Below are 23882 nucleotides of genomic sequence, written 5' to 3' on the forward strand. Positions count from 1 at the left end.
TGCATGTGCCTGTTCCAATGCAGTCTACAGTTAAAATTCCATATTGGAGGGATTTAATTTTCCTAAATCACAAAATATGCCTTAAGTTAAGAAGAGAAAATGCACTCAGATTAGGTAACTTGTTGGAAACTAGAATTTCTGTGAAGGCATGGGTGTGTTCCCCAAGCAAAATCACTCTATATTGTAATGTCTGGAGCTGCATAATTCAAAAACTTCATGGCAGCACATGACTAACACAAGACATCTGGTTTTGTCTGGGTGAACATTTTAACAGCTGGATTTTCACCATAGGTCCAATCCTTTCACAAAGGTCAGGGCTGTCCTCAAAGAGTTCATCAAGGAAAAAAAGCCTGTTCTTTTTGAGCAGGTTTGTTGCTGCACTGAAGATCCTATCAGGAAAAAGGCTACTTGTATTTGAAAAATCAGCCTTCTGAATCCTTTTGTGTCTTTCATCTCATTATTTTTGGTAAATCCAACCTCTTCTATTGAAGCAATCAAGATATACTGTCAAGTTTTCAGATTATTTGACATTTTGACTAATGGTTTCTTTTCCCTCTGACTTCCCATCTATTTTTAGGTGAAGAAATGCTGGTTTAAAACTCTACAAAGTTTCACTTAAAAGAGGTCAACCCAAATGTTGCAGATTTTTCCATTGCATAAAGTGACATTTGAGAAATGCCGGTTTGAAAATGTTCTATAATTTTTAAACTTTCACTCTGTTTTGGCAGGTTGAACCTGTCTGCCTCAGTTTATCCAAAAGCTCTGTTATCTTCATTGCTGTTCATTTACCTCAGTCCAATTTCAGTAAAAAGGAGCCTTCCAGATCAAGACTGTTTCTGTGCTGGGCAGCAGGTGCACGAGGAAAGTCTCTGAGGGGAGCTGAAGGACCAGCTCTTTCTAAAGCTTTCTCTGCTTTCCTTGCCAACACTTTTTAAGAGGCCCTAACATGATCCCCAAAGGCCCTGGCATTTTTTTGAAAAGGGATCTTCTTTTGAGTCTTTGGAGGCTCCAGACAAGAAGATCATGAGATCTTTGGTTACCCTGCTGAGAGGCTTTGCAAAGTGAGTAGGATGGCTTGCTCACCTAACCCAAAGGACATGACAGCAGGTGTGTAAACCTGTGTTGTTTCTATCTTGCTGTTTTGAAACAGTTCCCTCCAGCCTGCAGTCTTTCCTGTATTGTTTGGTATTGCTTCTGCCTGAAATATTCATAAAGCATTATGCTTAAAAAATTAGGTTGATGAATAAGAAGGGACAGTTCTCCTAATAAAGTCATTGACAGAAAGGCCAAAGCTTTTTTTTTTTTTTTTTAAATCTGTGTGGAAGCTTGTCATTTGGCTGCTACAAATTTGTCTGAGTAGGGGAAAAAAAGAAGAAGAAAAAAAAAAAAAGAGTAGTAGATGGCACTGAAGAAGAAAGTGTCCCAGCAAATTGATCATTTGTGCAGACATACAATTAAAGCATTGAGGATTCCTCACTCTCCTCACTCGTTGTAGTGAGGGAACAAAGACTGTCTCAGAACTTAGGGAGCTCATTTGCTTGTACAAGACCTGTCCTGTAGGTGACAGATCTCTGACTGTCTGCGGGGTGTCCCTGCTTCACCTCATTTGACAGAAAAAGTGTCTGATTGCCAACCAGTTTAACCTGTCATGTCGCAGGACCCTGTTGCAGCCAAGAAATTAGTGTCACATCTTTATTTCCAGGTGAAACAAATAAATATATGGCATTGTTGTTGTTGTATCTCTTGCAGACAAACAAAGCAGTAGCCAAGGGGGATTTCCACCACGCAAGCTCCAGCTCCCGGCGAGCTCTCTTCCTGGCTGTCCTGTCCATCACAATTGGAACTGGCATCTACGTCGGGGTAGCTGTGGCTCTTATTGCCTACCTGTCAAAAAACAACCATCTATGAGCCTCAGGAAAGGGGGAAGAACCAGCCAACCCGGCTCCTGCGCTGCAGAAGTCCCCAGCACATCAGACTGCGTGGTTTTCCAAAAAGAGACAAACACTTTCTGGGGGCAGGTACAGGATGAGATGGGCTTGTGCATTGTTGTAGGGTGGGAAGTTGGCAGGGCTGGGGGAAGTTCCACCATTTGTGATGCACAAGTCTTGCTTATCTTCATCAACCCCTGTACAAAAAAGGGAAAGAAAGAGCAAAAGAGAGACAAAGAATGAAAAAAAGAAAAAAATACAAGGAAGGAAGATGGGGGATGTGTGGAGAAGGGTGTTTTGCCTTTGCCTTCTTTTCAATATGGTGTTTACAAGCATCTGGCAAACTGAGCTGTTCTCTTAAAACCTTCTTGGTCACCTGAACTTTGCAGCCAGCATGAGCTTGTGCTTAATTTGCTTGTTAAGCACGGCACTGAGATCTGGGGAAGCATGGACAGTGACTGGTTCTCTGAAAGAGCAATATAAAAACAAGAGGAAGAACATGGCTTTTTTTGTCTTTGAAACGCAGGACTCATTTGCCTGAGTGTGAATCAGACACCTCAGCATAGAGTGGTAATGCCTACTCTTCTTGTTGGGGGTAGGTTTCCATGGAAGGAGAAAAGGAAATTAAAAACATTTTTCCTTCTTTTCCTTGTTTTTGCATTAAGGTGTGCCCCACAGGCCCACTCAGTGAAGAACAGCTGAGGTTACAACTGCATGACTCGGCTCCGCAGACAGAGTGCAATTTCGAAGTAACATGAGACCCGTTGTAAAATTAAATCCTCCATCCAGTCACATTGTGATAACAGCACTTTACTGTGGCATTATTGCTCATCTGGGCTGCTCCACCTTGCCGTGGAGACCTGCACAGCAGTCAGTGCAAGAAACCTGGGGAAAAATGCAAACTGAAATACTAATAAGTTTTTAATTAAAAAATCACGGTAAAGCATGGGAATTAACCAGAGAAAGGAATGCTTCATACATTTCTGGGGTCCTGCTCATACACAGACCAGTGAAGACCACTCAGATCAGAAGCTCACAGCTCAGCTGTGCATCAGGGACACAGCATAGCCATGGAGAGACAAGGCTGTTCCCCAATAAGCAGAGCAGTGGTAAATTGTAGGGGAATTGAGCTTTGTCCTTACTTCACTGACTGAAATGATACATTTATTTTCTCCTTTACTTGCTCCCCACACTAAACTCTTTTTTTGTCTATCAGATTTCCCTGCACTCAACTATTTTTTTGTCTTACCATTTTGTCCCGTCCCAGGGTGTATCAGCATAGACATATATATGTAGCTACATATATATATATACACACAGAGGAGAAAACCAGTCAAATCAATGACCACTTTATTATTCAACTGCCTCATGTTTTACAAACGTGGTTTCTTTGAACAAGGATGTCATCAAAGACCTTTATTCCCAACTCTGTATTGTGTGTCATCTTTGCTCTGGGACAGTTTTTTCTCTTGTTTTGGGTTTCCATTACTTTGGTTTGAATTTGAATTCATTTGTTTTTGGGGGGGGGAGAACAAACACATGCAATCCTATTTTTTTGGTAGCCATATCGTTTATTAAAACACATGGTATACAGCTACTGGTGCTTTGTGTGACACTTTTTTTGGGGGTGGATGTGAAGCATTAGACTGAGTGAAACTTGCCTCAGAGTACACCCAGTCCAGCTACCTCGAGAGGTGCTTGTATGGACTATCTCATGCTGTCCCTGGACCCAAAAGCCTGTTGCATTCACTGACGGGTTTTTTGGCATTGAATTCATAGAACCAGAGAATTATTTCAGTGGGAAGGGAGCTTAAAAATCATTTAGATTTAACTCACCTGCCACAGACATGGATTCTATCCACATTGGCAAATTGTTGGGCTTCGAGCTAAGCCTGAAGACTGGCAGTGTACTCCTAGTCCCTTCTGCGTATTTATTATGCATTATTTGTGGGATATAGTCTTTCTCATAAAGCCTGAGCTGTGGAGTACATGATATTGAATAAAAAACCTCTAAATATTAATTTAAAGGGAAAGAAACTAGTATTTCCTAGCCTTAATTTGAAGTTAACCTGGAGTTCAAATAAATTGGAAAGCAAATACAGATATTGTAAGGTCATTAAGCAAGCCTAACAACAATGATAGTAATGTAATTTTAAAACCAGTCTTATGCTTGAGGACTCTGCCTTATGAACTTTGGTGATTGTGCTGGCTGAATATTGACCTGAGAGTCAAAAGCCAGCTCTGGAGCTAGAAGAAACTTTCCCACAAGGGCTGCCTTAAAAATACCATAGAGGCCCTTGCACCCAGCTTTAAAAGTAGCATCCCAAGCCTGAGGAGGTCAGCTTTCCATGTCCCCAGGAGTCCTCAGTGAACAGCAAACAGGAGCAGCAGCACTGTGTGAAAGACCTGCATAGCAAGAGCACTCCTGGAAGGATCACCTGGCTGAAAGTTGATGCTCTTGTGCTTCACTCCTGAAGCAACCCACAGCATGACATGGAGCTGGCACGTGGAACGGCAGTCCAGGGTGAAGAGCAAGGAGGCTAAAGGGGGCTTGCATGCTGGGGGGGTGGACCTGGGCCTCACTGCAGATGAGAGTGGGGATAAAGCTCCCAGGGATTGTTTTTGTGCCTTAGTAGGGGTCCAGTTTGCTGATTGTCTGAGCTGTAGGTCACTGAGGAGCTGAACAGGGAGCTGTGTCTTCCTAAGAAAAGTGATGTTGTCATGGCCTGCTGCAACATCTCTGGTTGGCAGAGCAGACACAATCGGCTAAACATCTAAAATCCTCTAACTTTGTGGCATGAAGACTAGAAACTGCCACTACCACCTGCTGTCCTTGAGACAGCACCAGTTTATTCCACATGGTCCTTCTCTCCTCGTCCTTGGGGAGGAGCAAGAAGGTCCATACGCAGTGAGCTCATGTGTTTGGATACAGGGACATCTTCTTTAGCTTACAATAGATCTCTGCCATCCCAGAGAGAGAGGAGAGAAGCCTTTCTGAGGTGAGACCTTTTTGCCATATTGGCTCAGTGAGGAGGTGTTGAAGAAATGGCACTGGTATCTTTAACCAGATGACAAGCTGCTGTGATACCTAAAATCCCAAACTGTAAAGTCCAGGGTCAGAAAGCTCCAACTTAATTGTGTAATGTAGGATGTCATTGTGGATTAACCTCAAAAGATACATGGGGAGTGCTGGAGACTCACTGAGAGGGAAGAAAAAACCCTTCTGTGAAATTCTCACAGTTCAAGGGAACAGAGACACTCAGCAAATAATGTGCTGGGTCAGAGACTAATACTGCATCTGTCATCTGACAGGATTTCATAACTCCCTGGTACCTCCATTGATTTTTTTGTGCCTTCATTTGGGAATCTCCCAGCCTTAAGCATTTTTGTAGCTCAGTTTGAAATTAATTTCTCCCGACATCCCGGCAATTCCCACCATACAGCCAGCTTGCAAGAGCTCCCTGCTGAGGAAACAAGAGGGCATAGCTTGGGAGCATAACTGTACACCAAGGCTGGAACAGCAGTGGCAGTGACAACCACCTTCTCTGGGCTGGCTGCCACACATCTTTCACATTTTGGGAAATGCCACCTGCTGACTTGCAGAGGAAATTCAAAGGCAGCCAAAAATGTGATGCAGTTTATGTGATGCCTATGAACTTATCTGTAAGGAAGATATGAGAAAGGGCACAAAGAGAGATTGCCCTGTGTTTTAGATGTCAAAGAACACACACTCAAGCTGCTGAAAGCCCCAGCCAGTGGTGGAACCTCAGTCAGAGGGCACAATAAGCCACGCCTGTGGAGAAACAGGCTTCATTAATCTCAGAGATCATTACACTTGTCTGAGCAAGGCAAGACCACAGGATGAGAATCTGCAGGAGGGCTGCACCTGAGAGATTTCTTCAGGTCAAGATGCAATCCAAATCTCTATCCTTGACTTAGACAGCTTCAAATCCAAGATAGGGGGCAGAGGTGGAGATGGGCAACAAGAGCAGTGTCAGTTTTCTCGATTAAACCAACACAACCCTCTTCAGCACCCTGCACAAATATCTCTCAGTATCAGCCAGCACAAAGGATGCTTTTTGCTGGCTGCCTGGCTTTGCTCACAGATGCTGCTGCAGTAACACACTCAGCAAAGTATGGGCAGGCAATTGGGACAGCAGAGCACATGGTCCTGCTTCCCTTGTGCACAAAAAACTAACATTGGGGTTTGCTCCAGACTTTGTGGCATGACTCAGTGCTGCAGACATCAGGATCAAAGCAGTGCCAAAGGAATGAGAGCAGAAGCTGCCAACACTTACAAGCTTAAGGTTGTGTGGTGAGCACAACATATGTCTGCTGTTTACTAATCATGAGGCAGCTCTGGAGAACCTGTTCCAAGCAATTGTCAGAAGGTGGGTGGTGCTCCTTCGTGCCATCGCATTTCCCTCTTTGGACGTGTCCAAGTGTACTTACAACCAGGGGATGTACATTTCAGGGTCTGCAGGAGGAAGAAGAGGGGACGAAAAGGCTCTGTGAGAGAGATGTTGTGAGGTGGGAGGTAGGAGAGAATCTGTAATTTGCTACATCCAATCTATGACTGCACACAGCCAGAGTGCCATGTGGCTGGGAGGAAAGCCACCTTCTCTTGGCTGGTAACTCAGTGTTGCTTTGGTCAAAACCCTCCCTCTGAAGAATTTCCTTGCAAGTAACAGACTGAGCTTGAGCAGAGGAAAAGTGATGCACCAGATGGGTTACAGTAGCCCTCCCTTCCCAAAATAAGGTCAGGTGTTTGCATACAAATCCAATTTGTCCTTCCAGAACACTCAGTGGTGTTTCAGACTCTTCCTTCAGACTCCTGCTTTCTTAGTGCTCTATAGGTACAGATAGATATTCATACATTTATATACATATATACAGGTACCTGTACACATATATATCCATACTCAACATACAGCCATATCTGAAATGCTGAAAGAGAAAGGGAAATCAATTTTGTTCTCAATCAAGGAGAAGGCTGCGATTTTGGCAATAAAAATAACAACAATGCTGCTCAATAATCGCCTGCAGAGAGGACAGCAGGCTGTGAGAGCTGCACTTTGCTGCTTCCCGGCTGTATTTTTGAGTCAGCTGCTTGCTGCTTCTTTTCTCCCTTCTACCTTTCCCCAGTGCATCTTTTGCTGGCACCGAGTGGGGCCAAACTGGTGGCTGTGCATGGAGGTGGTAGTGGCACATCCTCAGCAGCATCCCCTCATTGTTTTACAACAGAAAGGACACAACCCTAGGAAGGCAGGCCTTGATCCATCATGGCCATGGATTTAATCTCTGTCTTTTGATAGGCCTTCAGAGCTCGTCTAAATTGTCTACCACCTCTCTGCAGTCATCCTGCCATCTGGAATCTCCGGGATTAAAGATGGTGTTCCATGTATAGGACCTTAGAGTATCTGGGGCTACATTTCTTTGTTCTGTCCTAGAACTGGTTTATCCGCCATGTTTTTAGAAGACCTGCCATTGTCCTGGTGTATTCATTATTTTCCACTCATTTGAGACATATTCAAGAGGCAAGACTGATCACAACAAGTAAACAAATGCTCAAACGAGCCAATATAGGCTAAGTAGTATAGATTTTCTTTCAAAAACAGCTGAATGAAGCAACAGCTTGTATTATTACTAAATTGTTGGCAAATTGTTCACAAAACTGAATCATGAATAAGTAACCCAAAACATCTAATTGAAGGCTGAACATGCTTACATACAAGAGGAAGACTTTTAAGATAATGCCTAGCAGTGGCACTTCTGAAAACAGTCTGAAATGTGAGCTCTCATCAGTAACTTTCAAGTAGCCAGTGGCTTGTTAAAGCATCAAATAAAAAAAAAAGCCCAAGCAACCACTTGTTGAGTCAAGCACACAGAAACTTGGGATAAAATAAACCTTCTCGGTGGCACTCAGAGCTCTGAGGGGCTGGCTGCAGCTGGACCTTATTTCCATTCATTACCAATTCAGCAAGAGTTTGGTCATGTTCAACAAGAACTTTCATGATGACAGATTCATGAACAATGTGTTTACTGATGCCATAGGTCTGGCTGAATTCAGTAAGAACATCCAGAATCCAGATTCACAAATAGTGTGGTTTATTGAAGCAAAGGGAAAGCAGTCCAAGGTTGTTGGTGATAAATACACTAACTACAGAGTGTGTCTGGACAGAAGGTATAGTAACAGAGATTTATTAGCTATATACATTAAAATATTTCTGGGTCTGTTCCAATGCAGTTGGAGGAAAATATGTCACTTATAAGTATCCCTTTGTAAGAGGAAGAGAGAAAAAGTCCATCGACAGAGCCTGAGCTAGCAGAGGTGTTTTTCTCCTGTTTTATTCTTCCTTTCTTTCTCTTCTCTTTGTCTTTGCTGTGATACCCCCTCTTTTTTATACAATAATTTTTAGTCCTTCCCAAAGAGAACAACAATTGTATGTCATAGGCTGGGTGTTGGTGACTGAGATCATGCATGTAAGGCATATCCTCTTCTCTCTTCATTTGCATTCTAAGGGCTGTGAGAGTTAATATGCAAATAACACTTAATGAGGGTATTGGTTACTCTTGATCAGCATTTATGGTTGATACAAAAAGTAAAATGATCACTTTGGTTCACCCCAAACATCATTCTGTCGTTAGCCTTTGCTCAAGACAGGAGCAGGATCAGCAGGAAGCCTTGTTTAGGTTTTTCTTGATTCATCACTAACTTCAACCAACTCTGTAGCAAGTGTGACCATTTACCACACCTCTCTTTTCCTGCTGCCCTCGAAGAAAGGAATCTGTTGGCATTGACTTGGCACAGAGCAGCAATTGTTTTATATTTGCTAAGAACATTTTTCATCACAAAATAACATTTAAACACAGAGAAGTTTGGCTGCAGGAAAATGTTTGTTTTAAGGATATTTTATAATTGAGAAAATAAAAAGTGAAAACCTTTCACAATCACAGAATATTTCACACTGACCTTTTTGAGATGCAACGCTGGGTACTTTCTTTTAAAATTATTTGTCTCTGAAATATTTGATACTGATCCAAGTGCAGTTTGGCTGGCAAGAGCACATGTTGAATTTTCTAACTGACTTTGTTTGACAGATCCAAATTGAAATCGTTAAAAACATTTTGTTTATTTTTTGAGAGAACAGGCAAAGCACAATAATTTACTGGTTTGAGCCAGGAAGAACTGTTCAGATTGCAGAATTAACCTCTCAGATAGGAAGTCCCATTCACAGATTTTTATATTTCATTTTTCTGTAGATTAATCCTCCATGGCCCTCTGTTAGTTGTCCTAAGCCCCCTTTCAGTTGCCTGGAAATTAGTGGGAGCAACTCACTAGGAACCCATTCCTAAATTCCCAGGCCAAGGCACCACTGGCATTTTGAAGAAGACACTGACATGCCATCATCACTTGTTATCTCCAAGAAATTTTCAGCTGGGAGGCCGCTGAGGAATGTTCTGTTGGCTGAAGGTGCCATGTGTCTGCTTCTGGACTGGCCCTTCTTTTAGTCTACCACCAAAACATTGTAAGGGGCATTTGGGAGGGACTCAGGGCAAGGTGTGGGACGTCAGAGTGCAATGTTTTCTAACAGCTGAGCTGCAGGCTTAAGGCCACGGCCCAGAGCATCTTTTAAGGTTGCATTCTTGTTTTCTTTGGCAGGGGATTTATCTTGAAAATGGATTTCCCATTATTTTCACTTCCTCCCTTATCTATAAACACAAATTATGTTTTCTTCCTTCTTCCTTGGCTTACCTCACCACAGACACTGTTGGTCACCTTATTCATCTGGAATCTGGCATTTGCTAACTGATCTGATTAATTACTAATTATTTGTATTACAACAACCCTGATGTTATACGCACCATGGGAGTATAATTTAATTATGGAATAATATCAATCAGATGCATAAATTAAAATGTTCTTATATTAATATGAACCAATCTTCTACTTTCAGCTGTATGATCTGCTAGTCTTGGAGGAGAAAAAAAGCTCTTTCTCCAGCTTTTGGAGAATGTGGAATTCTCCAAAATCAGGTGGAGGGGCTCACAGTTGAATGAATGGGACTCACGGTTCCCTGGTGTGTAAGAAGAATTCTTTCTGGAAGGATTTTTAACAAGAAAAGCTGTGACTGAACACCATTTTAAGCTCTACAGCTCTCTCCACGAGGATAATTCTGGGCAGGACTAGGTGCAGGATTTACTTCCACTTCCCAGCCTTGCACAAGGCTGCCTGTCCCCTCAGTGAATTTTGGGGCTGATGTGGGCTCGGGTGCTAGGTCAGGGGTGAGATGAATGTAAGGAGATGTTCCTCCTGGCAAAGCATCCTGCAGAAACTCAGAGCAGGTGCTCCCTGGCTCTGTTGGCTTACATGTTACTCCTGCTGCTCTTGACTTGGGAAAAGCCAAATGTGCATCCAACAGCTTGTTTGCCTCACCCCTATCACCAGTCCACCAGAAGTTACCTTACATGATCTTCTGCCATGCAGTCAAAGTGGAGCTGTGGCCACACATCACCCTTGGAACATCTGAAAACAGCCACCCCACAAATCATGCACACACCTTCCAACCAGAAGTGGCCAGGGGCAGAAGTCTTCTCCCACAGTTCCTCACATGTGGTTCACAAGCTCACTGCTTTGGTGCTCCTACAGAAGATGTTGTTTTGCAAAAGTTTTCAATTATCAAACTCAAGGCAGTTCTTTATAAGCTCCAAATGTCCTCTGGCAATCCTTTTTCTCTGAGGTCCTAGACTAAATTCTCCCAAGGTTTAGGTGTTCTTTCCCATCGTAAAGCAGCTGTGGGGGAAGCTGGCCCAGCAGCCATCACCCACGGGTGAATGGGACAGTTCAGTGCTTCCCTTTCTAACCATAGTGTTTTGGATAAAGCAACAACTAAAGCCTATTTCCAGCTTCTCCTGGGAGTGGAACAGCCTTTGCCACACTCTGGCCCCATCTGCATCCAGTCAGCTGAGAAATGGTGAAACTCACCCTTTCCAAAGGACTTCTAGCAAATGCTGAGGCACTTATCAACTCTGTATAACCCTATGGATGCCAATTTACTGTTACTGTACACTGTCTATTGATGAAAGCAGCTGTGGAACAACACCAGGTAATGAATACATTGGAGGGAGCAGAAGATACATCTTGAATGTGTAACTAGATCCTGCTTTGACTTCAATTTTTCTGCTCACTCGTGGGTGTGCTGTATGCATTCACCACATACAATAGAACTAAACCCAAGAACTGTCTGTTTGCAACACTTTCTACCTCTGGAGAATTCAAAAATTGAGTGAAAGGAAATGTACTTCTGTTTGTAGAATGTCAGCTGAGTGCTTATGAATTTCAAACACTTAGCTAAAGGCAGGAACCGAAATACCAGCATCTCCTGCCTCTTTCTATACGTTACTCCTTTCTTCACAATTCATTTTTTTCCTTCTCCCTTTGTTCCTTTGATTTTCTCCACTGTTGCTGATGTGGCTTGCATCAACAAAAAAGCTTTGAATGCCACCAGCATAAGAAAGCTTTGAATATGCCAATGTGGAGCTTGGATAGCCAAACCAGGATACAAGTGCCTGATGAGAACAAGTTTTAACCATGATACCTTTTGTCCTTTGGTTTTCTCTTTTGGGGTTTGTTTGGCTTTTGGGGTTTTTAAAATAAGGCTTTAGTCCTTTGGAAAAAAATTGGTCCCTCTGTTACAACAACAGAATAGTCCATGAGCAGTTGTCACTTAGCTGGAAAGGCATTTACCACTGAGCAGTGTCTGTCCTGCTCATCCAGAGAGCTCGTGGCTTAGATTTCTTCTGCTGTCCCTGGATTCCATGAGCCACTCAACCACAGCAGAACAGAAAAGGATCCATTGCCACCAGCTCTCATTGACCCCTGGGTGGAGGATAAGCAGGGTCTGTTTGCTGAGCCTTCCCTCCTCTGAGAAAGAGGTGGGGAGAAGCTGATTTGTGTGAGCAACACGTGCCAATATGACAGAAACAAGAAACATCAATTTGCCTGTGGGCTTGGATCTTTTCAGCCATCAGGTCTCTGTGGAAAACTGCAGGGAGCTTCTGAGCATCCTTTTATGCTGCAAATTCCAAAATTAAAACATCTCACACTTGCAGACAACTTTGAGATATTTATTTCCATTCACTTGTGTTAACTGTTTTAAGACAGTGGCTACTCATCCCAACATTATTTTGTGAAAATCCATTCACAGGAGTCAATCTTCTTATCTCCTAGAATGCATAAGTTGTATTGGAATATAAGGCTACAGAGAAATTAACTTATTTTCTTGAAATGGTCACACTTCCTGTGTATCTATAGACAGATACATGTATGCATTTTTAGCAAATGAAACAATAACTATAATTTAAAACTTCAGCTAACAGAATTAAATGGTTTTACAGAGAAACAGAGTTTTACAGCTCCTGCTAATTAGTATATGACTCTGATGGAGCAGCTGAAAAGCTAGCCCAAAAAAGTTGCTTTAAATTTTCTTACAATTTCAAACTACGAATTGGACTTCTTTTGTTAGTTTTTAATTTTATGTTTCATTGCTAAAGGAATATTAAGGACTCACATTTTCCAAAATTTGTGGCTGCAAAACTTACCAAGACAAGGAGGTTTGGTTTCATCTTGATTGTGTCATGCTTCTCTTCTTAAAGGTAAGAAAAAGAAAAAGAAAAAAAAAGACACAGGGAAATGAAGTTATTGAGGATAAAGCTTGAAGTGAAGATGAATGGACAGTAGACACCAAATGAAATAAGCAGAGAATGTCAAAGGAATGGTCAAGTTACCTTCTACAGAGGGTTTAATTTTTTTCAAAAAAAGAAGTTTTTTCATTCTTATCTATTTCTTCTCACACCACACACAATTACACCTCTGTCACAATTCCTGTGATGAAGAACAACAAGCTCTGATTGCTGTGGGGATTTACTGTTGCAGTTCCCTTCTGAGTGGTTTTTTTTTAGCACTGAGGGTCATAAGAAGTCCTTCAAGAACCTATCTGGAATAGGTGCTTTGCTGGGCTGCAATCATTGCAGACACTTCCAGAAGTTTGTAATGACCCTGTTTGACACTTAGACACGCTGAGGTTCCACTCTTCAGTCTCAGAAACCTGGAAAGTGGAGACTCCAGAGCCGCTCAGTCTGTGCTGTGAAACCTCTCATCGTTTTCCTCCTCTGCTTTACTGCTCCTATGCAACACGTAAGCAAATGTGTCATGAAAATTTCCTGTCAAACCCATTCCGCTGTAAAAACCCCCACAATACATTCAACTGTTAATGCCTTCATGTTCTCCAACCTTCCTTTAACTTTGAGGCCACCTGTAGGAGGCCAAGCCTCTCCTTCTTGTGTGTTCCCACCTCTGTAACTTGGCTGGACCTCAGCACTCAGGTCTGACGCAGCCCACCCGATCCAGCCACACGTGAACAGCAAAAGCATTTGAGCCCAGCATGAGCAGCAGCCCCAGCCTCCAGCACAGCACTGCTGCAAGATGTTGCCCTCCAGTGTCCCCTCTGCTCCAAGCCTTTCTCCCTCCCTAGGCTGTGTACGTGGAAATTCTGGTAGCCCAACAGCAATGAGAAAGACCATTCCGTTAATTAAGCTGGGTAAAAACTGACTTTCTTTTGGAAAAAAAGACAAACTGTCTTTTTGAAGTGACACAGAGTATGAAGTCATATTTAAAGCCTTGGTTCCCATCAAAGTGAGCATCTTCCTCTGGATTTTTCCAGTTCACCCAGTCCAGGAGACTAAGGAAAGCTATAAACTGTCCCTCTTTGAGGGATGAAGAGAACAAGTATTTCCTGATCTGCTTCCTGATTCCTAGTGGCTTGGTTGGAGGTGTCCTGTGGATTATCAGCATCAGGATGGCTCATTCTTGCAGCTGGGGGATGCTGTCCTTCAAGACCTGTCACCTTTACCTAAGCCACTTTGCCCTTCAAACTGCTTCCCATGTGATCCCTTGCTCCCCTGCTCTGAGGCACAGCTGGGTCTGTGGTTTCTGAGAAATTCCTGCTTTTGTCTTCCCGGAGCAGCAGAGCCCAGCACAGCATAGTACAGTACAGGCTAGTAACAATTTGACAAAACTGTAAAACCACAAGCAGAGTGAAAGGGATAAATAACATCAATCCAGGACAACGCTGTAGAAGTCTCCATACAGGATCTATTCTCTGAGGAATTAAAGGGAATACAAAGCAAATCAATCGGTTTTCATGGAAAATAAGCCTTGTCAAACAAACCTGATTTCACTCTGTGATGAGATTACAAATTTTGTTGATAAAGGGAACTGTCCAGATGTAATAGGCTTAGATCATCAGAGCGCTTTTGACTTAGTATGAAATGATATTTGGGTTTAAAATGTTGTACTATGTAGCATCAATAAAGCATGAAATAAACAGGTTAAGAACTGCCTACCTGACAAATATCAAGAAAAAACCAGTCGAGGGAAACCAGCACAGCCCTGGTGAGGGGGCATGAGGAGCAGGACTATGCCCAGAACTCTTTGCTGCTTTCAGCCATGCTCAGGGACTTGATGCAGATAAAATTGGTAAATGAAGCAAATACCAGCAGCTCAGCAGAGACTGGTAAAATGAGGCTGTGATACCAAGACATCTGGGTCACTGAGGGTGGGGGGGTCAGAACTGGCTTGAATATACACAGTTATGTGTCTAGAAAGGAAAAAGTCCTAGAACAGGGACTGCAACCCAAAGTGGGAGTTGCAACAGCCATAGGTCTGAATGTGGCCTCACAGAACGAGGACTGGCAGAGAGACAAAAATCCATGTCTACCAATCGACTGCACGTGGCTGACTTTTCATGCTGTGATGAGGACACGAGTCCTCGGATAAAATGCACTCTTCTGGCATCTGGAGGTCAAGAAAGCATGGAATTGTCAGAGAGGAAAAATGCTACATGAACTATCCAGACCACACCCAGCCTCTCACACACAGCTCCTTGCTGCAGGTGGGGGAGATTGGAAAGGATATTCAAGCCTTAGCAGTGCACTCTGACACACAAATAGGCCTGGGAATAATGGGCTGTGCTACTTCTAATTTACAGCTTCCTAGACACTGTAATTTGCAATTTTTCCCAAATGAGATATTTGCATGTCAATTGTCTGCTACCAATTGCAAGGTGGGCAGTACATGTCCTGAAAAATAGCATCGGCCCCTTTTGGGAGCATTAAAAGACAGCGTTGCAATCTCACCTGGGCATTTTAGGGTTTAACCAACCAAAAATGGCAGTTTTGTTGGTTTTTTTAAGAAAAGCAGCAAGAAGCTGCCAAGTGTGTCTTTTAACCATGTGGAGCTTGCCAAGGTGAGTTCAGCAGTGCTGTCTTGAGACAGCTGGACAGCATTATTTTGAAAATTTTGTTGTTTCTTTGCTTTTGTGGGGTTTTTTTTAAGGAAAAGGGGGGGGGGGGAAATGGAGAAAAGAAGAAATACAGGAAGGAAAGAGAAGGAAAATTGCAACCTAAAGTCCTTCACTAAGAGACCTGCATCTCCATGATAAAAAATGTAGGCAGGAGCTTTCTGGAGGATACAAGACAGCTCATCTCATACAAGTCCTAGAACATATGTCATTCCTCCAGGCCAGCTGGTCCCCCAAGGTCCCCCAAGTGCAGGCCACCATGGCAATAACACTGCAGTTCTTCTTTCAGCAACAAATGCAACACAGGTGCAGCAAACAGAGCTGAATGAGCTCTCCAGCAGCACTAGCAACTACTGCTGCCAACTGCCCCCAGCTCCCAAAATGGCTTGGAGCAGCCCAAAGGAGGCTGGAATAAAACCAGTGCACATGAAAGGAAAAAGAGGCACCATATAGGCAAGCAGCTTCTTCAAATATTTGAGAATTAACCTTCTTGTCCTAGAGCTGGACAAGAGAAGTGGTGAAAGAGCAGAAGGAGTTTAGTACTGAGAAGACCATGCCCAGTTTATGTCAGCTCTTTTAACATCACAACCAGGGCCAAGGGAGATTTCTTGTTTGGGCTTTTCTCATCAGCTTGGCATCAACCTGTCTCCCATCCATACCTTTGTCTCATTTCCCTCTCTAGCACCCACACTGCAGTCAACATGTCTTTATGCAGGCCGTGTTTTCCAGCAGACACTGACAAGAGTTTCCATCTCAGGGACGGCTAAATTGCAGTGGGATGTGCACAAACAATGTTCCCTGCCCCCACAGTCAGTATCAGGCATCACCTCTTCATTACAGTCATTTCTGGTGAATAACAGCAGCTCACCACACTGGGGGCATGTGTAGGAATTCTCTCTTGGTTACGTGGGAGATGAAGTAAGAGGTTTTATTAAAAAGTGTTAGAAAGGGCCCTAAAGGTCTTATACCAGTCCACATGTCTCCCAGACTGGCATGCAACTGGGTCATCTTTTACCTGTCCAAGGACAGCAAAACCTGTCCTAGTACCTAAGTTATGGAAGATTCAGGAAAGAATTTCATCAGGACTGGGAAGGTAACAGGGCTGTTCACCAGGGACATGCCAGAAAATGAAACCTAAATCACATGGTGGGGAAAAGTTGTCCAGGATGTTTTTCCTGGGGCTAGCAGGGTTGACATGGCAGCTGAATAGTGTGATTTCAAAAGCTAAACCTGCATGCTTTTAACCTGAAGCATCCCTGGATTGAAAGCTTATTTTTCTTTTCCCACACTTGCCATGAGAACAAACAGCTGCCCTACAGCCAACCCCTTGCAGTTCTAAAACACATGGCACAGATCATCCCTCAGAAACCTGAAATGTACTGCTCACAACACTAAAGCTAGATGTTGTCCTCTGCTTTCAAAATGCTGATTAAAAATTCATCACAATGTTTACAGTAGAAATTTTGTACATAATTATCACTGTAACCCAGGTCTCTTCTTATTTTAATAATTTCTTGCTCAGTTTAAATACCTAAAAGGTTTGCTGTACTTAAAAGGGAGCAACAGTAGACTCTCATACAGGCTGGAATCATTTTTTCAGGTTTCAAAAAAGAAAAACAAACCTGAAAACATGATAAATACCTCCTAATTCAAACAGCTTTTTAATGTACACTTCTCTTGCAAGCAATCGCATCCATGAAACATGAAAAAATGCACACATCAAAAAAATGCACACTTCAGTTATAGAGACTGAGCTTGAAGACTTGTGAAAAGACCCCTCAAATCTTCCCTGGGTGTTTGTCAGTCTGCTGGCCTGTGAGTCAGCCCAAAGTTTCAGCATGAAATTGGTTTATAGGATTCTCATAGAAACTAAAGAAAGCAGAGTGCTAATTAAGTGTTTTTATCCCTCTGAATATCAGGTACAACTCAAAGCAGCTGCACTGCAGAGTTTTCCCTGCAATGGCCCAATTACACCTCCTGAAGGCTCCAGATTGATCCAGGCTGGAAAATATACTTCTGCCTTTTGTGTTCTTAGCTGGCTGAGGTGGCAGGGGCTGTGCAGAACTGTGGAGTGCATAAAACTGACTGATGCTCACCTGCAAACACAAAGAGCTGCAATTGCTCCTAAGCCACCACAGACAGATTTCCTCTGCCAGAAAAAAGCAGGATCCCCATAGGTCAGAACTGTTATTAATAATGTGGAGAAGTCTCATTGCACACTGTAAGTGCTCATTTGACCATGATAAAGACAGTGATGAGAGGAAGCACAGAGACTTCTCAGCTCAGTGTGAGTGCTGCACCTTAAATCACAGAACAAATTAAATTCTGAGAGAAAAATGCTATAAGGCACATGGCCAGGGTGCCCGAGCTGGAGAGTTATTTACAGTTTCTGTCTTTCAACAGCAAGTTTTCTGAGTGAAGCTAAAGCAAATATTCATTGGGAAATCTAATTTATAATAGACATTGAATGCTAAAAAAAATGGAAGGCAGAGGAGAGGAGATCAGACATGCTAGAAGGGGATAGCTTCATCCACATTTAAATTATTGACCCACAGACTTCTAAATAAGTTCTCAATAAAAATGTATAACTGTTCAAAGTAAGAAATTTGGACATGCAGGATGCATTCCCCCTTGTAATATTCTATCCCCAGCCAACACACTGCATTAGTGGAACTGAAGATTAATTCCGTCAAAACTGTTCTCTCCCTGTTAAAACTTAGGATAAGTCCAGATGAATTTGAATTTTACCATCAAAGCAAAATTGAGTCGAAATGCCATTTAAAAATGGCATAAATTACTCTCCACAAACAGGACTGCCATCTCATGACCAAATCTGTATTTCCCAGGCTTTTCTTTTTTGAGGTTTTTTTCAAAGTCCACTAACTCCAAGATAACAATTTTCTGTTCTAGGTAAGCACCTAACTTCCATTTGGAATATGAAATATGAAAAGTTTGACCTGGAGGACTAAAAAAAAAGGAAGAAATATTAGAAATGCAAACTTTTATGGATGGAAACTGTTTAAGCTGAGGGGAAATGTGGGCCTGCTGCTGAATGGGGTGGGTAGCCTGGCAATACAGGGCATGCAAAAAAGTGAGGTATTGAATGAATGCCTTCTTAACTTCAGTCTTTATTAGTAAGATCAGTTTCAAATATGCCAGACCCTGGAGACCAACAGAAAAGTCTGGAGCAAGGTGGAAGAGGATCAGGTAAGAAAATGCTTAAAAAACTGGACACACATAAAACCATGCGCCCTGGTGGGGTGCACTCATTAGTGCAAAGAGAGCTGGCTGATATATGCCAATCTACATCCTGAAGGTTCCCTCTGTTCCACTGTTTGAGACAGCTTTGGTTCAGGGCACAGAGTATTATGCATCTTAGTAGTTTTATCAGCTGGCAGCAAGGCCCCACTACGTATTTTACCTGTTTTTTTGTTAAATTGATCTTCGTTAGTTTGCTTTGGAACTTGGACAAAAAGAAGTTTAAACTTAAAAATGTTGAGCCAATTGCTTGAGTGAATCCAGCAAACACGAGAGCCAGTCTCAGAATGAAAACATACAAGCATGTTAAAATAGCAGCAGGGCCTCGGATGACTCATATTCATTGAATTTTAGAACAATTTACATTGGAGTGGACCTCCAGAGGTCAGTTAGCCCATCCATCTGCTCAAAACATGTCTAATCAGATCAAGGGATGCTTGTCAACTCCTCGAGCATTACAGTCTACATTTTCTAAAGCCTCTTCCAACCCTCTCAGTACATTACCAAGGAGAAGACAGATACTACTCTTATTATCTACAAGAGGGAACTGGAAGAGTTTGTCTGATCAGAGCTGTAAATGAAACGTGAACTCTCCCCATGAGTTTTTGAGTCATTTTAATATCAGGCTGTTCTGCATCAGCCTTCCAGCGTGAGCACAAGATGGAGCTCAGTATGGAGCAGATACAGTGGCACTGGAGATGCTCTCCAGCCCTACATCCACTTGCTCACCATCAGGCCACAACACGGCCCCCAACACAAGGCCAAACACTCCTGATGACCAGGGAAGACAATCTCTGAATGGAAATCCAGACATAAGATCTTTATCTGATCAGAATATCTCTCTTAGGTGCTGTTCTCCACTAAGTGGGATTCCAGGGCATAAAGGAATGAAGAACAACTAGCACTGTGATCACACAGAGCAATTCAATCTCCATCTACTCCAGAAGAACCCAGGGCCATTATCCTGTGTTGTCAAAGCTGTAATGAGATATTTGGCTTCATTGGTAACATGCCAGTCCACCTCAAAGACAGATAGCAAAATGAATGGATCAGGACAGGGAAAACAATGACCCAGATATGTCTTGCAAACCGTGACAAAAAGAAGATAGAGAAGAGCAAAGAGCTCATAAAGAATATTTCTGATTCACAGAACTCAGCAAAAAATTTGGCCACCCTCAGTTGAATTTTTGACTACAGAAGAGAATAAATAAATTCAAATTTAAAAAATAAATAACGAAAAAAAGTCTTGTACTAGTCCTGGCATAAGGAACATCAGAAAGGAACAAAGCAGTGGTTTTAGACTGCACCTATGTTTCAAGAGGTTAGAGAAGGTTCTGGAAAGACCAAAAAAGCCCTTCAGAGTTCTGGAACAGGTGTCTTATAGAGAAAAACATAGTCCAAATCTCTTACCTGTATTAAATTATATTAATGTTGGTTATAAAAGTTACTGAGAAGTGTGAATTCTTCCATCTCAAAAAAACCCCAAACCAAACCAAACCAAAATACAGTTCAACACTGAAAGCTGAACATATCTAAAAGGGATACAAATCAATCACTCAGGAACCTCCCTCCATACACGGCAGAATCACTGTCACTGTAAGTCTACAGGCAGCTGGGTAAAGGATCCATCCTAACTAAATCAGGAGCTGGGTGCCAGAGAGAGAAATCCCTGGGTAAAGTTTCAAGGCTTGAATTTATTATACAAGGGGATGATAGAGAGCCATAATGAGCTGATCCAGCTTTAAGATCTACGAATGATGGAGTCCTGCTTTTGTTTTGGCAGCAGACAACCTCAGATGCAAGTCCTCAGAACTCCACTGCACACACTATGTCTGAGCTAAGTAAGTGGGAATACCAGCTGAGGGTACAGCTTATGGGATGGAAATTTACAGAAATGAAACTAATTAGCAGCTTCCCAAGCTCAGCAGTATTCCTCTGACTCTGCTGCACTGAGTGTGCTGAGAACACTCTGGCTGTAATTATGCAGCCCTGTTCATTGCTCCACTGCCCAGACCAAGGTTTATAGAGAGACAGGACATTTTGGCTGTTAACCCTGGCTGTTAGTTACTGCTTTTACTTCATCTTACCCCAGTCACAACTGATGTTTATGTTTCCTACATGCTTTATGAGGGTTTCCATCTGGCAGCATTACAAGAGAGCCATTGTCCTTCTTGCTTGGTAGGAGTCTTCTTCTCAAAGACAGATTCAGAACTGCAGGTTGGGGAGGTCAGCTCAGATTCCCCATTCCTCACACCAGCCTTGCTGGGCAAGCCAAGGCAGTTCAGTTTCTTTCACATATTCCAGTGTAAATGACATTTCCTTTGGATCCAACACAGGTACCTTTTCCTTTCACCCAGCAGTTTTACAAGGTGATCTTCTAGGCATTCAGAGCTGCTTCATCACTGCTTTGTAAAAGGACACTTATCTTTTATTATCATGTGCTGATTGTATTGCAAACAGGCATTACCCTCACATTATCAGCTGCCTCTGATTTATCACCAGATTTATTATAGGTCCATAATGGGGTCAGATTTATGGTTTCATCTACTTTTATGTCTTAAAGAGACCAGCACAGGTTACATTTATCATCTTTCCTGATATTTAACTGAAAGGCACTTCTTTGCTGCTTTCTATCCAGAGTTCTCTTTCAAACAATCAAAATCTCCTTCACTACACAGACACAAACACTGCAACTAACTCCTTCAAACAAAATTTTGACTTTACTCACTGCAGTATATGCCACAGAAATGGTGCTTTTCTACACTGAGCAAGTACTTTTGACAAGGGACAAAAAGAGGAAAAAGAGTCAGAGAAGGAAATCTCCCAGTCACTACCATCCCACAGCCTTCTTAATTAAACAGTCTTAATAACATTAATACCTCTAAATCAGCAACTACTTTTTCACACAGAAATCCTTAAACCTCTAAATGTGACAAGTGAAACCCGGCATTGAGTCAGGTAGGGTTTTCACAGCACATCTTAATTTATCATCTCATGTAGCTCCTGGGCATGTACTGCACCAGGAACCTCTGTCTGCTCTGCTATCCCCAGAGTATCACCTGTTATCAGCTAGGAATGAAAAAGGAAGCACAAAGCAGCAGAGACACAAGCCCTTTCCTGGATGAAGCAGAGCTCTGTCAGGAAAAGAATATCTGACTGCTGCAACTAAGAACTCTGTGCAATATCAGTTCAGGTATAGGCAGCAAAGTTATCCATCTCACACCACTGCAGAAAAACTCACTGTTCTTGGTAACACAGGCCATGGCTAACAGAGTCCTCTTCATTAAAGTATTGGAAATCTGGCCACGTTGCACTTCCAAAATGGAGAATGCCTTGATTTAAGCTTTTCTCTGGTTACAAACACTTCAGCATATATTTTCAAGTAGTTTTCTCCCCATTTCCCTAGAGACTTCTCACTTGAGAAACATTAAATTCCTCCTCATTCTGCTTCCTATTTCATCTGAATCTTTTTTATATTACCATGGTTTCAAACTAAGAGCATAGAATTAGAGTAGATATAAGAAAGTTTTATACAATGACAGCGGTGGAACTCTAGAACCCCAATGAAGTGTAAATGCCCAGACATCACTGGAAATATTCATGGTTACATTGGACAGGGCTCTGAGCGACCTGGTCTAGTTGGAGATGTCCTTGCTCACTGCTAAGCAGTTGGAATGATGACATTTAAAAGGTCCAGTCTACCTCAAACTGGTCTACAATTCTGTGATTCAACATTTCTCCCATTTGCTAGATGAGTTCCAAGTCAAAAGGAATCAAAAGGCTCACAGCCTGCTAGAGAATGGAGCACATTTGAGTTTTTTGAGAAGCACCAGGGCAGCAGCAGCACTAGGACCCTGATTTAGCCCAGGATCCTGCTTGGCCTAGGTGCTGTACACACTGCCCACCTGCATGTTATGGTCCAATGATAAGAGATGCCTCTGCCCAAATTAAGGTGCAAAAGAGACCTCATGCCAAAGTCAATAGTATGGATTTTATTTAACAGTAAATGTGAGGTGGAGAGATAGAAAGATATAAGAGGAAGGGGGTGGGGAGGGAAGAGAGAGAGAGAGAGAGAGAGAGAAAGATTAAGAAGAAAGATATCACCACCACATGGGTCCCTGCAGAGTCCTGCTGATCCTTCTTCACCCTGGTCTTTGGTGGTGGGGGTCCCTGAGTTGTTCTTTGGGGGTACCACTTTTATACAGTCCAAGTCCTGGGTAGCACAGGGCATAGATGCTGCTCCCACAACTTGGGCTGGCATGTGTGTCACTTCTCACAGCTTGCCACTGTGTGAATGTTAGGCCTGGAATTAATGCCTTTCTGTTTTGCCACCTGTGCTTACCTCAGGTTCCTGTGGTGGTGGCTTATCTTATGAGAACTTCCTTTCTTAGCAGTGTTCTGAGATGTGCAACTGCATCCTCTAAATACTCACACTGCACTATTAGATGGGGACACTGGACACCTCCCCTGAGCTCCCCAGTCCATGTAGATTTGTGTGCACCCATGGCTGCTGAGCAGTGAGAGAAGGCAGCAACAGGTTTGGCTTGTTCCTGGGCACCAGAAGAATACAGCAACAAGAGATGTTTTGATTTATGCCAGGCAATGCCTGACCACAAAAACTGCTTTTAACACAGAAAGCCCCTTAAAATTCAATGCTGTTTTTGCTTGGCAGTGCTCCAGGACCCACGATCACTGTGATGAAATCCACTATCCTCTAGCACAGCAAGGCTCACCTCTGCTGCAGGCTCACTGCTGATACCCAGGGAGTTTGGAAAACCCATTTACACAGGCCCCAGACTGGCCACAAACCTCACCTCTGTGGCAGGGCAGGTTCTTAGCAGAACAGACACGTTTTGAACACACAAAAGCTCCTTGCCACTGCAAGGGAGTGCTAGACCACTGTCACAGTGTGGTTCATACCACCCACTACCACACAAACTCATACAACCAACCCCAGGTAGACACTCCAGCCAGAGCAATCAGGACAACCTTTCTGGTTCAGCTGGCAGTGGCCCCAGCCATTTACAACACCATGGCAAAACTCTAAGAACAGAGGCCCTTCTCCTTCCCTGGGAGCAAAGGGTCTCCCTCATCTTCATCTTTAGGACTATCTCTGGGAGCATCTCTAGGAACTGAGGTTTTCTCCTTTCCCATTTGGAGCAAAAGTCCTCATCGCTTCCATCTCTCCCTGTTCAAACTTCTCATGAAATTACAGCTGCTTCAGCATCTGCCTATCTCAGCGCAGGTGCTTTTGCTAACAAGCACGAGTTGAACACTCCACCCCCCATGCCTTCATGAAATTACAATGGGTACTCTGATATATCCTAGCTTCACA

At 42.9% G+C, this 23882-nt stretch overlaps 1 protein-coding gene and 1 long non-coding RNA gene across 4 annotated transcripts in view; one reads left to right on the forward strand and one right to left on the reverse strand.

Moving 5' to 3' along the window:
* The window catches only part of SYNDIG1 (synapse differentiation inducing 1), a 49013-nt gene extending 45488 nt beyond the window's left edge, over positions 1-3525 (forward strand). For all 3 annotated transcript variants that reach the window (XM_042051644.1, XM_042051645.1, XM_042051646.1), the window contains exon 4: positions 1750-3525. In XM_042051644.1, the coding sequence (XP_041907578.1) occupies positions 1750-1908 (159 nt within the window). In that variant the 3' untranslated portion in view covers positions 1909-3525. The remainder of the gene's footprint in view (positions 1-1749) is intronic.
* Positions 3448-23597, reverse strand: LOC121675849. Its single transcript, XR_006020250.1, has 2 exons — positions 12531-23597; positions 3448-6405 (listed from the first exon to the last, which is right to left on the reverse strand). It is a non-coding gene; the product is annotated as an uncharacterized LOC121675849 (long non-coding RNA).
* Positions 23598-23882: the final 285 nt, after the last annotated feature.

This window comes from Corvus kubaryi, unplaced genomic scaffold (assembly GCF_017639235.1).
Source record: "Corvus kubaryi isolate FWS band 111438036 unplaced genomic scaffold, C.kubaryi_AGA036_p1.0 76, whole genome shotgun sequence".
Classification (NCBI taxonomy): Eukaryota; Metazoa; Chordata; class Aves; order Passeriformes; family Corvidae; genus Corvus; species Corvus kubaryi.